This window comes from Oryctolagus cuniculus, chromosome 1 (genome assembly GCF_964237555.1).
Source record: "Oryctolagus cuniculus chromosome 1, mOryCun1.1, whole genome shotgun sequence".
In the NCBI taxonomy this organism is placed as follows: Eukaryota; Metazoa; Chordata; class Mammalia; order Lagomorpha; family Leporidae; genus Oryctolagus; species Oryctolagus cuniculus.
This window is the reverse complement of record NC_091432.1, coordinates 58909597-58927764: the sequence shown is the minus strand read 5'-3', so window position 1 is coordinate 58927764 and position 18168 is coordinate 58909597. Positions and strand designations below refer to the sequence as shown.

Below are 18168 nucleotides of genomic sequence, written 5' to 3'. Positions count from 1 at the left end.
GCATTCTTCCACTGCTTTTCCTAGGCTGTTAGCAGGGAGCTGGATCAGAAGTGGAGCAGCTGGGACTCAAACCAGTGCACTTATGAGATACCAGCATCCCAGGCAGCGACTTTACCCACCATACCACAATACTGGCCTCCTTTCCTCTGTGTCTTAAGTCACCTCATGCATTTGTTTTAAATTCATACTTCTATCTGAACATCAAGTTTATATTTCAAAATGACTACTCAGTGTATCTTCCAGGTACACTTAGTCATTGTTAATGGAACATTTCCAAAAGTAGTCCCCTGATGTCACTCCCTCCCCCGCTGTTGCTGGCCTCTCCTTGCTTCCAGGCCTCAGGGAAAAGCTTTGTAGTTGTTCTTGACTCCTTTCTCATGCTCATATCCAATTTACCAGTGAATCTTACTGGCTTTGCCCTCAACATACACCAGGAATTAGAATATTTACTGCTATGGTTTGACTAAGATTTGAGCCCCAAATTAATGGAACTTTAAACTCCAATATCATAAATTAGTGGTACTAAGAAGGTGGGAACTCTAAACTGCAAGGTCATAAATTAGTGATACTGGGGCTGGCACTGTGGCGTAGCGGGTAAAACTGCCTCCTGTGTACTGGTATCCCATATTGGCACCGGTTTGTACACCAGCTGCTCCACTTCTGATCCAGCTCTCTGCTGTAGTGTGGGAAAGCAGTGGGAGGTGGCCCAAGTCCCTGGACCCCTGCACCCATGTGGGAGACCCAGAAGAAGCTCCTGGCTCTTGGCTTCAGATCAGTGCAGCTCCGACCATTGTGGTCATCTGGGGAGTGAACCAGCAAATTGAAGACCTCTCTCTCTTTCAATCTCTTTCTGCCTCTCCCTTTCTGTAGCTCTACCTTTCAAATAAATAAATAGATTTTTAAAAAATAGTCATACTAAGAAGGTGGGAAACTTAGTCCAGTTATGGTGTTTAGGAGATGGGTTTAGTGGGAGGTTCTTAGGTCATTGGTGGTATGCCATGGGAAGGCAGTTCATGCAATAGGATTGGTTACAAAAGCTTGAGAGTTGAACCCATCTACTGTCTCTACTTCCTGGCTCACTATGTGGGCCTTCCTCTACAAGTGCTCCTCCATTGCCTTCTGACCTTATCAGAGGTCAAACCAGGGCCACATGATCTTGGACTACAAATCTCCAGAACCACGAACTAAAATAGACTTCTTTTCTTTATAAGCAGCTTCTCAGATAGTTCATTGTTGTAACAAAAAGCTAATACATCTACCATGTTCATTCTGGGCCAAGCTGCCATCATCTCTTTTTTTCTTGTATTCACGGCTGTGTCCCCTGAAGTCTATTTTCCAATCATCCCAGCATGACCCTTTTAAAGGGTAAGTCAGATCATGTTACTCCTTGCTCCATTTCTCAGGGAAATGGAAGAACAAGAGGAAGAAAGGCATGCTTCCTCAGGCAAGTTTCCTAATCTGTTTGCTAAATAAGAAGTGTAAGTCCTAAATAATGTGTGAGGATTAAGTGAGATAATGTTGGCTAAATCCTTGTAAATAGTTAATGTATACATGCCCAATTTATGAATATGGTAGCTAGAGAGGAAAAATGAGCACACGGTAATAGAATCTTGGCTTTGTGCCAGGCACATAACATTTATAATTTAAAATCATTTTTATTGCATTAATTCTTTAAAATGTATTTTTTTTTTTCATTTTTATTTGAAAGCAAGAGAGACAGACCTTCCATCCATTGGTTCACTCCCCAAATGCCCACAATAGTCAGGGTGGGGGTCAGGCCAAAGCCAGGAGCAAGGAGTTCCATCTGAGTCTCTCATGTGGGTGGCAGGGACACAGGTATTTGAGCCATCATCTCCTGCCTCCTAGGGTGTACATTAGCAGGAAGCTAGATTAGAAGTGGAACTGGGGGCCAGCACTGTGGTATAGCTGGTAAAACCGCAGCTTGCAGTGCCAGCATCCCATATGGGCGCTGGTTCGAGTCTCGGCTGCTCCACTTCCAATTCAGCTCTCTGCTCTACTGGGAAAGCAGTAGAAGATGGCCCAAGTCCTTGGGCCTCTGCATCCGCATGGGAGACCTGGAAGAAGCTCCTGGCTCCTGGCTTCGGATCTGCGCAGCCCCGGCCATTGTGGTCAACTGGGGAGTGGACCAGTGGATGGAAGACCTCTCTCTCTCTGCCTCTCCTTCTCTCTCTGTGTAACTTTGAGTTTCAAATAAATAAAATAAATTAAAAACAAAAAAAGAAGTGGAGGTGAGACTTGATACCAGGCACTCCAGTATGGGTTGAGGGCATCCCAAGCACCAGCTTAACCTGTTGCATGAAACATGTTTGTTTTAATATTTATAATTACTATATATTGATAAATTTAAAGGGCCAAATAATTGCACATGGTTTGCTAAAACGTCCATCTCTGCACCTGTCACCCCATTGTTCTTCCTCAGATGTAGCCACTTAAAATTCTGGTAGTATTATCATCTGTCACCTATATCTTTAAAACAAACAAAAATAATGTTGTGTCATTTGTTTTAATTGCACTATCTAGTGACTTATGAGTGTTTTAGAACCCTATAAGATGAAGATCCAACACTCTTTCCAGTCCTACCCCCCTCACCCACAGCACTTTGCTAACCACTGCATTCTGCCAGTGCAATTTTGGTGAGATCAGTATGTGGCATTTCATTGTAAGGATCATGATTCTACCTACTACTTAGTTTCCGTGGAGTTCTTTTGTCATTTTTTTGTTTGTTTTCTTGTTTCCTTATCATTGAATTAAATAGTTCTACACTGTGTTAAGTTTCTTAAGAGGTTCAGATGTATCAAGTGTTTCTGCTGTTTTATATTAGTAAAAAAGTCTCCCCCAGAGCTTTTGAACAGGCTGCTCTTTCAGGCTTGCTACATAGCTGTCACCCAGGCGCCCTATAGCATTCTCCATTTACTTGTGGGTTTTTGTTTTTCAAAGTAAATTCCTCTATTGTTATTTTAGTGGGTAGCTAAATTAAATGTTTGGATTCAGGCTGCTATATTTACCTGAAGTCTCTCTTGTTTACTTTTGCCCATAGTGAGATTGGTTTTGTATTGATTTTATACTTGACACAATTAAGGCTCAGAGATGTTAAATCAATTGTCTGAAGACTCAGAACCGTTAGGCAGCAGAGCCCAAGTTTTGATTCCCAACTGTCTGGCTACCAAACCTGTGTTCTTTTCCCTTTGTTCTTTAAAAAAGAAAGTTGGAGCAGAGATTAAGACACAGCTTTGTATGCCTGCATCTCATAGTGGAGTTAATGGATTTGAATCCCAGTTCTGCTTTTGTTAATGTGCTCCCAGGGAGGAAGCAGGTGATGGCTCAAGTGATTGGGTCCCTGCCACCCACGTTAGGGACCTGGATTGAGTTCCTGGCTCCTAACTTCATTCTGCCTCATTTCAGCCTGTGGTGGGCATTTGTCTGTCTGCCCATCTCTCCCTTTCACATATAAATCAAATAAATGAAATGAATAATTTTGTAAAAAAAATTGCTTAAATTGGTCACAACATCTTGAACAAAAATAAGAAAGTAGTTATTGGTTGCTATGGGATGTGGTTGAGAATTTAGGCACTGCCATCACTTTCCTTCCCTTCTTTATTCTTCCCATTCTTCTTCCTCCTCCTCCACTTCTTCTTCCTTTTGATATCACGAAACAGCTTCTTGCTATTACTGTCCCAAAGAGATAAGTTTCTTATATCCTTAAAAGGAAGCTGTTTCCCAAGCTTAGGCATAGCAAAAGGTGTTTCTTAAAATAAGCTTTTAAGAGCATCTGTGGTTTATAGGGGTCTTGTACATAATGGGGGAGGACTTCAGTTTCTTGTGATATGGTGACATTTAATTTTTTTTAAGATTTATTTATTTACTTGAAACAGTTACACTGAGAGGAGGAGAGGCAGAGAGAGAGGGAGGTCTTCCATCTGCTGATTCACTCCCCAATTGGCCGCAACAGCTGGAACTGCACCCATCCGAAGCCAGGATCCAGGAGTTTCTTCTGGGTCTCCCACATGGGTGCAGGGGCCCAAGGACTTGAGCCATCTTCTACTGATTTCCCAGGCTATAGCAGAGAACTGGATCAGAAGTGGAGCAGCAGGGACACTAAGCGGCACCCATATGGGATGCTGGCACTGCAGGCAGGGGCTTTATCTACTATGCTGTAGCACCGGCCCCGACATTTCATTATTACATGTTGCCCAGTTGGGGAAGGGAGAAGAGTGAGAAGAATCCACATTCTGTGGTACAAGTGAGGTTCTGGGCTATGACTGCCTTGTCTTCTGCACAGGGATGTTGGCTGCTGTCTGGGTGCAGCTGTTGAGGAGTCAGGACTAGCAGATGCAGGACATAGAGGAAAATGGGCGCAGGAGATAGAGGAGCAGGAGGCAGTGGGGACTCCTAGATCAGTTCCCCATGCATTTGTTCTTCTGGGGCTGTATGAGCCTATCCCAGACAGTATGACAATCCTAACCATTTTTGCTGATAGAAAAGTAGCTTAAAAAATGGGGCTGGTGGGGCCGGCGCTGTGGCATAGCTGGTAAAGCTGCCACTTGCAGTGCTGGCATCCCATATGGGTGCCGGTTCAAGTCCCAGTCAGCTCTCTGCTATGGCCTGGGAAAGCAGTAGAGGGTGGCCCAAGTCCTTGGGCCCCTGCACCCACATGAGAAAACTCTGAGGAAACTCCTGGCTCCTGGCTTTGGATCTGCGCAACCATGGCCATTGTTGCGGCCAACTGGGGAGAGAACCAGCAGATGGAAGACATCTCCCTCTGCCTCCCCATTCTCTCTCTGTGTAACTCTGATTTTCAAGTAAATAAATAAATCAAAAAAAGAAAAATGGAGCTGGCATTGTGGCACAGCGGTTAAGCTGCCTGTGATGCCAGTATCCCGTATGAGTGCAGGTTCGAGTTCCAGCTATTCCACTTCTGATGCAGCTCCCTGATAATGGGCCTGAGGAGGCAGTGGAAGATGGCCCACATGCTTGGATCCCTGCCACTCATGTGGGAGACCACAGATAGAGTTCCAGGCTCCTGGCTTCAGCCTGGCCCCGCCTCAGTCATTGTGACCATTTGGGGAATGAACCAGTGGATGGAAGATCTCTCTCTGTCTCTCCTGCTCTATGTAACTCTGCTTTTTAAAGTAAATTAAATAAATCTTAAAGAGAAAATGAAAACTTACAATGCAGTGGGTAAGGTAAGTCAGGTTTACTTGCCCCAGGCTTATACTGTTTGGTGATTCCTGCCTACTTTTGATTCTCTTTTGCCGAACATGAAAGCAGTTCAAAGAGTATCTAAATCACTGTTTGTTTCAGAGCATGACAGATGATGGGTGGGCAATGGTGGTTCACTTGCTACAGTTCAGAGCACATGCAGATCCCTTACCTAACCATGCTGAGATGCTGGCTGACCAGCCTGCGTGTGGCGCAGCTCAGATGCTGTGACTGACATCTTACCTCACACTGCCATGGTTTCCTCATTTTTTTCTCTGATTGGTAGCAAAGAGTAGAGTAAAGGCCTGTGATAGCTGGGGCCCCAGACACCGTCACATAGGGGAAAAAGACAGCATTCAGAGGCCTGTGAGTGAGGGATGAATGAATGGGCTGCACCTTTTCTTATTTTTTGAAATTTATTTTATTATATATACATTTAAGGATTTATTTATTTGAAAGGTAGAGCCAAGAGAGGCAGAAGCAGAGAGAGAGAGAGAGACCGATCGATCGATCGATTGATCCATCCATCCATCCATCCATCCATCCATCCTCCATCTGCTGGTTCATTCCAAAAATGTCTGCAACAGCCAGGGCTGAGCCAGGCCAATGCCAGAAACCAGGAGCTTCTTCCAGTTCTCCCATAGGGGTGCAGGCGCCCCAGTACTTGGGCTATCATCTGTCTGCTTTCCCAGATGCATTACAGGGAACTGGATTGGAAATGGAGCAGCTGGGATTCAAACTGATGTAGGCAGGTGGTGCCGCGGCTCACTAGGCTAATTCTCCGCCTGCGGCGCCGGCACACCGGGTTCTAGTCCCGGTTGGAGCCCCGAATTCTGTCCCGGTTGCCCCTCTTCCAGGCCAGCTCTCTGCTGTGGCCAGGGAGTGCAGTGGAGGATGGCCCAAGTGCTTGGGCCCTGCACCCCATGGGAGACCAGGAGAAGCACCTGGCTCCTGCCTTCGGATCAGCGCGGTGCGCCGGCCGCGGTGGCCATTGGAGGGTAAACCAACGGCAAAGGAAGACCTTTCTCTCTGTCTCTGTCTCTCTCTCTCACTGTCTACTCTGCCTGTCAAAAAAAAAAAACAAAAACAAAAACAAAAACAAACAAACAAAAACCCACAAACTGATGTAGGCAGGCAGATAGAATAAAATTGATTAGATTTGTAAGCTGGAAGACCACGCCTTCACCATGGCCCCTGTGTGATCTCATCCCCCTACCTGATCCCACCTGTATGCCCACCTACAAATTAGGCTGTGTGACTTTGGAAGTGGATAAAAGACCTGGAACATAGTGGGCCTGGCCCTTATTTTCCCTCGCTGCCCTGGGTCCCCTTGTTGCCCGGCGCCTTCGGGGTGTGTGGCCTTCGGGCCACCCAGCTCTCTGCCCTTGCTTCGCTGCCCGTGATAAGCTGCTAGTAGCTGCTCATAACCAAACACTTGCTGCACGTGGCTCTTGGCCTGCTTTCTGCTCAGTATGGATTCCAGCCTCATTTCCAGATTCCCCTTTCTCCTTTAGATAGAGCCCTCACTCTCCTATACATTTCTCTCACTGAATAAAAAGCTTAAAAAACGTACCATGTCATCTGATCTATTTGAGCCAGTATTCAAAATTCTTCTCTGAATTCGTGGCAAGAACCCACACAGCTTATTAATTTCAAAAATATTAATAAGCAGATCGGTTTCAGAACTGGCACCCATATGGGATGCCAGCCCTGCAGGCGGTGGCTTTACCTGCTATGCCACAGCACTGGCCCCTGCACCTTTTCTTAAACAATAAACCCTTCCTTATCTCTGTGGCCAGAGAGCCAAGGAGCTCATCAGGGCTCAATCAGGGTCAAATGCAGAGCTGTGTTAAGTGTATAGAGAGGATGAACACTGCTTTTGTGCAACATAACAACTGTCACTGTGTTTAGCATGTTAAGAGCAAAGTCCTTCTCTGCTCCTCAGCTTCCTGGGCTGTCTGGTGCCCCTCCACAGAGTCCCCACAGTTCATTCCTTTGTTTTGTTTACTGTGTTAGGCCCCCTACTGGATGCCTTAGCTCCTCTCTCATTGTTAGTATCTGCTTAGAGGTCACTCTTAACTCTTCCCTTTGGATTTTGACCTGGATCTGGCTCTCTTTGCTGGCTTCTCTGTTGTTGTCTTCTAGATGCTCTCTCTGACTTCTTCACCTTACTTCTCTTCAGAAGGGCTCCAGGTATATTGCTTCCAGGGCTTCCTGCACTTGAGCTCCACCTCCCTGATAAACTCATGCTCCCAAGGAAGGAAGATGTTGGGTCCCTGTGGGGAGGAACAGACATGGAAGACAAAAAAACACACTACATGTGTCAGATAACAGGTCTGCTTTTGGGATTGTGTGTGTGTGTGTGTGTGTAGTCTTTCTCCTAAAACTCTCGGACAGTGGCAGACCATTTTTTTTGATTCATGATATGATAAACCCCCCTTTTTAATTTTTAAAAAAATATTTATTTATTTATTTGAAAGAGTTACAGAGAGAGAGGTCTTCCATCTGATGGTTCACTCTCCAATTGGCTACAATGGCTGGAGCTGTGCCGATCCAAGGCCAGGAGCTTCTTCGGGTCTCCCATGCGGGTGCAGGTGCCCAAGCACTTGGGCCATCTTCTACTGCTTTCCCAGGCCGTAGCAGAGACCTGGATCAGAAGTGGAGCAGCCAGGTCTCGAACCGGCGCCCATATGGGATGCCAGCGCTTCAGGTCAGTTTGATAACGTGCTGAGCCACATGATAAACCCCTTTCAAATCCTATCTGTGTTTATGCTAATGAAGTGACAGCTAGAGGATGGGAGCTGGCTGCCGCAGGAACCAATCCTGGTACTAGAAGGCTAGAATTTTCAGCGCCCTCTGCAATCCTCTACCTCATACCTCTAGGGAGAGTAGAGGGGCTGGAGATAGAGTTTAGTCACCAGTGTTTGAATGACCAATGGTTTCATCAACCATGGCAACATAATGGAACCTTCATTAAAAAAACAAAACAAAAAAACCTAAACCAAGGACCTTGGAAACCTTCTAGGCTGTTGAGCCATGGGAGTGCTGGGAGGATGGTGCCCCCAGAGAGGGCATGGACGCTCCATGCCTCCCCACCTCCATAGCTTACCACTTACCGTGTGTCTCTCTCCCACTTGACTGTTCCTGAGATGTACCCTTTATAATAAACTCGTAAAGAGAAGTGATATGCTCCCTTGGGTTCTGTGAGCCATTCTGGCAAATTACCAAACCTGAGGAAGTGGGTGTGGGAACCTTCAGTAAGAGCCCTCCGCCAGTTAGAAGGGCGGCCTGGACTTGCCATTGGATTCTGAAGCGTGTGGGGAGGGGTGTTGGAGGGGTCTGGGAGACTGAGCCCTCAGCCTGTGAGATCTAACACTCACCCAGGTAAATAGTGTGGGAATTGTAGCACATTCAGCTGGAGTCTGCCAAGAAGCAGAGAATTGCTTCCTATGGGGGGAAAAACCCCACTCATATTTGCTATCAGAAATGTGAGTAGAAGAAACAGTATTATTTTGTTCTGTTTTTTAACAGTAAGATTGTCAAGTCCACTGATGGGGACAGGAGGCCTAATGTATCAAGCTGTCCACACCTGGCACCACCGATGCCTCACAGCCGCCCTGCAGCTGAGCTGGCAGTGATGTGTTCTTACCCAGGTGTCCTGCTGTCACCCTAGATCCAGCAGCTCTAGAACTCTGCCCAGAGCAGCTCCCAGGCTTGAACTCCCAATCTCATTGCTCAGCTCCTGGGTTGTGACTAGGGTACACCTTTGACTCATGTTCTACTTGAGGCCAGGTCCCACGGTTCCACCCAGCTTGCTGTGTGCCAAGTATGAGCTCATCACTGGGCAGCAGGACCATGGTTTTTTAAGGTTCTTCCATTATAGGGGGATGTACGTAGCCTAGGCTGTCCAGGCTTAGCACCATCTAGCTAACTTCCCTCCCACGTTTTGCACTGGGACTAAGACCCCAAAATAAGGGCAAGCACAGCTTGCTGAGATAGGAGATCTTTCTTTTCAAAATCTCTGTAAGGTTTTTCATCTGGGGCCTCGTGTTTTGTTCTGCGCTGATAGCCAGAACCCTGGAGTAGTAGGCGTGATTCCCGAGCTGCTCTCATTAATTGCCCTTTTCCCGCTTATGCGAGTTCCATGGAAGGTTTTGACTCATCTTGAGCAGTCGGATACTCCTGTATAACCTTGCCAGCTAGCTTGACCTTTGCCAACTGCATCCTGCCTTTACATGCTCCCCTGCCTTTCACGTATCTCCGCTTGTGTGTAGAATAGCATTCTCCTCCTTAGTGTCTGAGAAAGCTCCTACTCGCCCTTCAAGACCCAGGGAAATTGCATTCCTGCCCCTATTGGCACACCTCATGCTGTGTCATAATTATTTCTTCATATATCTGTCTTCCCACTAGACCACATGGCCCGTGGGAGTGGAGATTGGGTGTCATTTACCAGGCTCTCCCCTCCCCCCAGTACCCAGCATATCAGGGTTTCAGAAGATGTTGGCTGCATGCATCTATCCATTTATTTGTGGGACTTTAGTCATAAACTTCCTTGTGTCAGGCCCTCCATTAGAAAATGGGAACACAAGAGTGAACAAAGCAGTCAGAGTCCCCACGCCCCATGGAGAAGGTGGTCAGTTGTCAAGGAAACAAATATGCGGATCAGGTACTTTGGAATCGCTGTGCTTTGAAGGAGCTGCTTTAGATGGGGAGTGTGCCCGGAAGGCCTTTCTGAGAAGGTGCTCTGGAGCTGAGGCCTGAAGGATGAGAAGAAACCAGCCATGCAGAGATCTGACATTGAACGCAGGGCACAGGGGTTCGCAGGTGCAAACTTGCAGGAGAAAAAATGGTCTGGGAGTATTTAGGAGCGGACAGGACCAGCACTGCTGAGCTAAGGAGCCGTGGAGAGAGCCATGGGAGAGTGGCCAGCCAGAGCCTGCAGCACCTCTTTTATGCCTCCAGTTTTAAGAGTTTGATTTATTTTTTTTATTTACTCAAGAGCAATGGGAATTTTTTAAGGGGAAGCATTTTAACTTTTAATCTACCTTATGGATGAGCAGGTCAGAATCTGCAGGATTTTGCCTTAGTTCTGCTGCCTCCCTTTTTCTTGCTGCCTCTTTTATCCTGACCCATGCTCACTTCTTTCAGACCCCAAGATTTCCACACCATGGATGTTCTGGAGCAGTCTGGCTGCTCTTCTCACCCTGGAGCTGCTCTGGTCCTGTCGCAGCTTTGCTTTGCTCCTGTTAGGGGCCTCTGATGCCCATGAGGCCTCCAGCACCCCATCCCACTCCCCGTGCTCCCTGTAAGCTGTGCAGTGGCTTTCAGGCTGAATGCCTGTTTCTGAACCTCTCTTGGCCTTCGCAGTGGTGAACTGCACTCTCCACACTTAGTCGCCTGTCGTCCTCTGCCACGCTCACCTCCAGATGGACAAGCCCTCTGCGACTACTGTATTTTGGTTTAAACTCTCATCTGGTGAACTGTCTAGCAAAAACATGTCCTGAGGTTATCTCCTCTTAAAAGCAGAAGAAAAAGAAAAGCTAATATATGTTGCATACTTACTGTAAGGAGATGTACTTAGTCTTCTCTATGAGATATACCCCTCAGTCATAACATCAGTCCTTTGAGTTACTTGCTGTTAGTCCCATTTTACAGATGGCTAAACTGAGGCTCATAGGTCATATAATAAATTGGTCTGAACTCAGGCTATCTTATTTTTTTAAAAGATTTATTTATTTATTTGAAAGAGTTATACAGAGAAAAGAGAGGCAAGGGGGGAGAGAGAGATCTTCCATCCTATGGTTCACTCCCCAGTTGGCCGCAACGGCTGGAGCTGTGCCCATCAGGAGCCAGGAGCTTCTTCCAGGTCTCCAACATGGGTGCAAGGGCCCAAGGACTTGGGCCATCTTCTGCTTTCCCAGGCCACAGCAGAAAGCTGATTGGAAGTGGAGCAGCTGGGACTCGAACTGGCACCCATATGGGATGCCAGCGCTTCAGACCAGGGATAACCCACTGCACCACAGTGCCAGCCCCAGGCTATCTGATTTTAGATCCAGGGAACGTAACCAGTGCTACCTGGTACAGTCCAATATGGTGATTGTGATCCTGAGATCCTTTTTCACACAATCCCCAAAGTCACTCTAAATTGGTGCCCAATTTCTTCTCTTCACTGCAAAGGTCCAGCTTCACAGGGAAAACAAGGAAGAATCCTACAATCATTCATTTCCTGGCTAGGATCATGCTTGGGTATGGGAGCCATGTCTGTGTTTCCCCACAGCACTAGTGCCCATTTGGCTGAGAGCAAGCAAACAAGCCCTGTCCCCAGTTTAGAGACATAAGCTAAGTCTCAGGGTTACGAATACTGGTAAGCTCCTCTCTGCTACCCAGCTGGAGGCTGCAGGAAGACAGTTTAACTTAAAGATTTTTCTGGGGGCTGGCGCTGTGGCGCAGTGGGTTAACGCCCTCACCTGAAGCACTGGCATCCCATGTGGGTGCCGGTTTGGATCCTGGCTGCTCCACTTCCCATCCAGCTCTCTGCTGTGGCCTGGGAAAGCAGTGGAAGATGGCCCAAGTCCTTGGGCCCCTGCACCCATGTGGGAGACCTGGAAGAAGCTCCTGGCTCCTGGCTTCAGACCAGCACAGCTCCAGCCATTGCGGCCAACTAGGGAGTGAACCAGCGGGTGGAAGTCTTTCTCTCTCTCTCTCTCTGCCTCTCCTCTCTCTCTGTAACTCTGACTTTCAAGTAAATAAATAAATCTTTGAAAAAAAAAAAAAAGACTAATAGTCTGAGTTGTCAGAGATGGAAATAGCTGCCCCAGGGCAGAGTGAGCAGTTCCCCATCCCTCATGTGAGACTTAGCATTTGGGGAGTGGATGGACTATGTATGCTTGGAGATATTCTTCATCCCAGAGAGGATGGGACTCTGATCCTTGAATAGTGTTGGGTACAAAGGATATAAGATGGTCAGATATTTGGGGTGGGTATTTGGTGTAACAGTTAAGAGCCTACTTGGGACATTCCTGTCTCACCTCAGAGATCCTGAGTTTGAATCCCTGCTCTGCTTCTGATTCCAGCTTCCTGCTAATGTGTGCCCTGGGAGGCAGCAGATGACTTATATCCCTGCCGCCCATATGCAAGACTGATTGAGTTCTGTGCTCCTACCTTTGGCCTGGCCCAGTCTTGGCTGTTGTTGAGCATTTGAAGGAGTGAACCAGCAGATGGGAGAGCTCTGTTCATCTGTCTGCCTCTGTCTCTCTGATCTTCAAATAAATTTTTACAAATGAGATGGTCAGATACAGTGCTCCTGGGACAGTGTCTTCTCATATCATTGTGCCCGAGACCATCCTAGGTGGAGCACACGGGCCCACTTGGAGCAGCAAAAGTGGCAGTTGAAGCCTCTCAGCTTGGATCTTACCTGTGCAAGGAAAGCATTGCAGATGTGGAGCAATGCAGAGATTAGAACCTTGCCTAGTGGGTGGTTGGAGCTCCTGGAGCCTGGGCCTGCACCTCCCAACAATCACTGTCTGGCTGCTGCAGCGACTCTGGAGGGCTCTGGTGGCTTTTCACTGCAGAAGTGAATGGGCTCATGTGCTGAAGATTCATGAAGAAGAGCACCCATGCCACAAGGGAGAGACCATAGACATATAGGAAACTAAACTCCTGCTCCTAGTAGGATTTTTGTGAAAGCGCATTGTGTGATGGTGGAATTAAAGTGTTTTCTGTCTCGTGTGAATAATGAGAAACTCTCTGTAATTTTCCTTTGTTCTGTTTTTACATTTTCAGTAAGAGAAGGAGCAGACTAAGCAGACAAAAGGAGTCATGGCTTCTGATGCCAGTCATGCGCTGGAAGCTGCCCTGGAGCAGATGGACGGGATCATTGCAGGTGTGCCTAGGGAATCCCATTGGCTAATGTCTCATCTCTCACATTTCAGAAACTTTCTTTCATTTTACCTTCTTATTTTGGAATAGAGAGAAGCTCCTGGTTAGATTTATTTTCAAATAGTTTAGTTGTACATGCTCACACACTCTCCCTGTTTCTGTTTCGTGTTTTTCTTTTTTTATTTAGATGACTTATTAATATAAGGAAAACAGATTTCATGTGGTTCAAGGATACAGTGTAGTTTTTTTAAGAAAGCTTTTATTTAATGAATACAAATTTCATAGGAACAACTTTAGGAATATAGTGATTCTTCCCCCCATACTTGCCCTCCCACCCCCACCCCCGTCCCACCTCCTACTCTCTCCCCCATCCCATTCTTAATTAAGATTCATTTTTAATTAACTTTATATACAGAATACCAACTCTATACTAAAGTAAAGATTTCAACAATTTGTACCCACAGTGACACACAAAGTATAAAGTATTGTTTGAGAATAAGTTTTACAGTTAATTCTCATAGTACAATTCACTAAAGACAGAGGTACTACATGGGAGTAAGTACACAGTGACTCCTGTTGTTAATTTAACAATTAACACTCTTATTTATGATGTCAGTGATCACTCTAGGCTCTTTTTTAAACTTTTATTTAATATAAATTTTGAAAGTACAACTTTTAGATTATAGTGGCCTTTCCCCCCATAACCTCCCTCCCACCTGCAACCATCCCATCATCCACTCCCTCTCCCATCCCATTCTTCATCAAGATTCATTTTCAATTGTCTTTATATACAGAAGATCAACTTAGTATATACTAAGTAAAGATTTCAACAGCTTGCACCCACACAGATACACAAAGTATAAAGTACTGTTTGAGTACTAGCTTTACCATTAATTCACATAGTACAACACATTAAGGATGGAGATCCTACATGGGGAGTAAATGTACAGTGACTTCCGTTGTTGATTTAACAATTGACACTCTTATTTATGACGTCAGTAATCACCCAAGGCTCTTGTCACAAGCTGCCAAGGCTATGGAGGCCTCTTGAGTTCACAAACTTTGACCTTCTTTAGACAAGGTCACAGTCAAAGTAGAAGTTCTCTCCTCCCTTCAGAGAAAGGTACCTCCTTTGATGGCCCATTCTTTCCACTGGTATCTCACTCACCGAGATCTTTCATTTACATCATTTTTTTTTTTTTTTTTTTTTTTTGCCACAGTGTCTTGGCTTTCCATGCCTGAGAAACTCTCCTGGGCTTTTTAGCTGTATCCAAATGCCTTAAGGGCTGATTCTAAGGCCAGAGTGCTGTTTAGGACATCTGCCATTCTATGAGTCTACTGTGTATCCCGCTTCCCATGTTGGATCATTCTCTCCTTTTTAATTCTATCAGTTATTAGCAGACACTAGTCTTGTTTATGTGATCCCTTTGACACTTAATCCTATCATTATGATCAGTTATGAACTTAAACCTATCACTTTGACTAGTAAGATGCCATTGGTACATGCCACCTTGATAGGATTAAATTGGAATCCCCTGGCACGTTTTTAGCTCTACCATTAGGGGTAAATCCAAGTGAGCATGTGCCAAACATCACCTCCCTCTTATTCCCACTCTTATATTTAACAGGGATCACTTTTCAGTTAAATTTAAACACCTAAGAATAATTGTGTGTTAATTAAATAGTTCAACCAATGGTATTAAGTAGAACAAAAAAAATACTCAAAGGAATAAAATAGTAAGTTGTTCCTTGACAGTCAGGACAAGGACTGATCAAGACACTGTTTCTCATAGTGTTCATTTGACTTATATAGGTTTCCTTTTATGTGCTCAGTTAGTTGTCACCAATTAGGGAGAACATATGATATTTGTCCCTTTAGGACTGGCTTATTTCACTCATCATGATGTTTTCCAGATTCCTCCATTTTGTTGCAAATGACCTGATTGCATTTTTTACTGCTGTATAGTATTCTATAGAGTACATATCCCATAATTTCTTTATCCAGTCTTCTCTTGATAGGCATTTAGGTTGATTCCAGGTCTTAGCTATTGTGAATTGAGCTGAAATAAACATTGAGGTGCAGACAGCTCTTTTATTTGCCAATTTAATTTCCTTTGGGTAAATTCCAAGGAGTGGGATGGCTTGGTCATGTGGTAGGGCTATAATCAGGTTTCTGAGGAATTTCTAAACTGTCTTCCATAGTGGCTTTACCAGTTTGCATTCCCACCATCAGTGGACTAGTGTGCCTTTTTCCCCACATCCTTGCCAGCATCTGTTGTTAGCTGATTTCTGTATGTGAGCCATTCTAACTGGGGTGAGGTGAAACCTCATTGTGGTTTTGATTTACATTTCCCTGATGGCTAGTGATTCTGAACATTTATTCATGTATCTATTGGCCATTTGGATTTCCTCTTTTGACAAATGTCTGTTTAAGTGTTTTGCCAATTTCTTGACTGGGTTGTTTGTTTTGTTGTTGTCGAGTTTTTTTGATCACTTTATATATTCTGGTTATTAATCCTTTATCAGTTGCTTGGTTTTCAAATAATTTCTCTGAATCTATCAGTTGCCTCTTCACTTTCCTGACTATTTCTTTTGCAGTACAGAAACTTCTCAATTTAATGTAATTCTAATTGTTAATTTTGGCATTTGTTGCCTGTGCCTCTGGAGTCTTTTCCAGGAACTCTTTGCCTGTGCCAATGTCTTGCAGGGTTTCACCAATGCTCTCCAGTAATTTGATGGTATTGGGTCGTAGGTCTAGGTCTTTTTTTTTTTTTTTTTTTTTGACAGGCGAAGTTAGAGAGAGAGAGAGACAGAGAGAAAGGTCTTGCTTCCGTTGGTTCACCCCCCAAATGGCTGCCACGGCTGGTGCATTGCAATGATCCGAAGCCAGGAGCCATGTACTTCCTCCTCGTCTCCCATGCGGGTGCAGGGCCCAAGCACTTGGGCCATCTTCCACTGCCTTCCCGGGCCACAGCAGAGAGCTGGACTGGAAGAGGAGTAATCAGGACAGAACCGGTGCCCCAACCAGGACTAGAACCTGGGGTGCTGGTGCTGCAGGTGGAGGATTAACCTAGTGAGCCGCAGCGTCAGCAGATCTAGGTCTTTAATACATTTTGAATGGATTTTTTTTTTGTGTAAGGTGTAAGGTAGGGGTCCTGCTTCATACTTCTGCAATGTGGAAATCCAGTTTTCCCAGCACCATTTGTTTTAAGAGACTGTCCTTGCCCCAGGGAATGGTTTTAGCTCCTTGGTCGAATATAAATTGAATGTAGATGCTTGGATTGATTTCTAGTGTTTCTTTTCTGTTCCATTGGTCTATCCATCTATTTTTGTACCAGGTCATTTTGATTTTAACTACCTTGTAGTATGTCTTGGAATCTGGTAATGTGATGCTTCTGGCTTTGTTTTTTGTTGTATAAGATTGATTTAGCTATTGAAGGTCTCCTGTGTTTCCAAATGAATTTCAGCATCATTTTTTCTAGATCTGAGAAGATTGTCTTTGGTATTTTGATTGGTATTGCATTGAATCTATAAATTACTTTTGGAAGAATGGTTTTCTATTTTTGCGTCTTCTATTTCTTTCTTTTATGTTTTATAATTCTTATCATAGAGATCTTTGACATACTTGGTTAAATTTATTCCAAGTATTTGATTTTTTGTAGCTATTGTGAATGGTATTGATCTTAGAAGTTCTTTCTCAGCTGTGGCATTATCTGTGTATACAAAGTCTGTTGATTTTTGAGCGTTGATTTTATGTGCTGCTAATTTACCAAACTCTTCTATAAGTTCCAATAGTCTCTTGATGGAGTCTTTTGTGTCCCCAAAGTATAGAATCATGTCATCTGCAAATAGGGATAGTTTGACTTCATTTTACTGATTTGAATCCCTTTGATTTCTTTTTCTTGCCTAATGGCTCTGGCTAAAACTTCCAGGACTGTATTGAAAAGCAGTAGTGAGAGTGGGCATCCATGTCTGGTTCCAAATCTCAGTGGGAATGCTTCCAGCTTTTCCCCATTCAATAGGACACTGACCATGGGTTTGTCATAAATTTCCTTGATTGTATTGAGGAATGTTCCTTCTAAACCCAATTTGCTTAGAGTTTTCATCATGAAAGGGTGTTGTGGCAGGCGCTGCAGCTTACTAGGCTAATCCTCCACCTGTGGCGCTGGCACCCCAGGTTCTAGTTCCGGTTGGGGCGCTGGATTCTGTCCCAGTTGCTGCTCTTCCATTCCAGCTCTCTGCTGTGGCCCGGGAGTGCAGTGGAGGATGGCCCAGGTTTGGGCCCTGCACCTTCATGGGAGACCAGGAGGAAGCACCTGGCTCCTGGCTTGAGATCGGCGCACTGCGTCAGCTGCCACGCGCCAGCCGTGGCGGCCACTTGGGGTGTGAACCAACGGGAAAAAGAAGACCTGTCTCTCTGTCTCTCTCTCTCACTGTCTAACTCTGCCTGTCAAAAAAAAATTTAAAAAAAGACAGGGTGTTGTATTTTATCAAATGCATTCTCTGCATCCATTGAGATAATCATATAGTTTTTGTTCTTCAGTTTGTTAATATGATGTATCACATTGATTGTTTTGCAAATATTGAACCATCCCTGCATACAAGGGATAAATCCCATTTGGTCTGTATGAATGAGTGTTGTTGGATTCGATTGGTCAGAATTTTGTTGAGGATTTTTGTGTCTATGTTCATCAGGGAAATTGGTCTGTAGTTCTCTTTCGCTGTTTTTCCAGGTGTAGGAATTAAGGTGCTGCTGGCTTCATAGAATTTGGGAGGATTCCTTCCCTTTCAATTGTTTTGAATTACTTGAGAAGAAGTGGAGTTAGTTCTTCTTTAAATGACTGGTGGAATTCAGCAATGAAGCCATCTGGACCTGGGCTTTTCTTTGTTGGGAGGGTATTTATTACTGATTCGATTTCCGTCTTGGTTATGGGTCTGTTTAGGTTTTCTATATCTTCATGGCTCTGTTACATAGGTTGTATATGTGTAGCAATCTATCCATTTCTTCTAGGTTTCCTGATTTGTTGGCATACAGCTCTTTGAGGTAATTTCTGAAGATTCTTTTTTTTT

At 44.9% G+C, this 18168-nt stretch overlaps 1 protein-coding gene across 20 annotated transcripts in view; it reads left to right on the top strand.

Annotated features, from left to right (window-relative positions):
• PPFIBP2 (PPFIA binding protein 2) overlaps positions 1-18168 on the top strand; it is a 169320-nt gene that overhangs the window by 27995 nt on the left and 123157 nt on the right. For 16 of the 20 annotated variants that reach the window (XM_070074030.1, XM_070073995.1, XM_008265596.4 and 13 more), the window contains one exon: positions 13003-13102. In XM_070074030.1, coding sequence (XP_069930131.1) covers positions 13049-13102 — 54 coding nt within the window. In that variant the 5' untranslated portion in view covers positions 13003-13048. Of the gene's footprint in view, positions 1-7700; positions 7931-13002; positions 13103-18168 lie in introns of those variants that run through there. The other 4 variants (XM_070074009.1, XM_070073987.1, XM_070074004.1 and 1 more) reach the window with 3 other exon arrangements.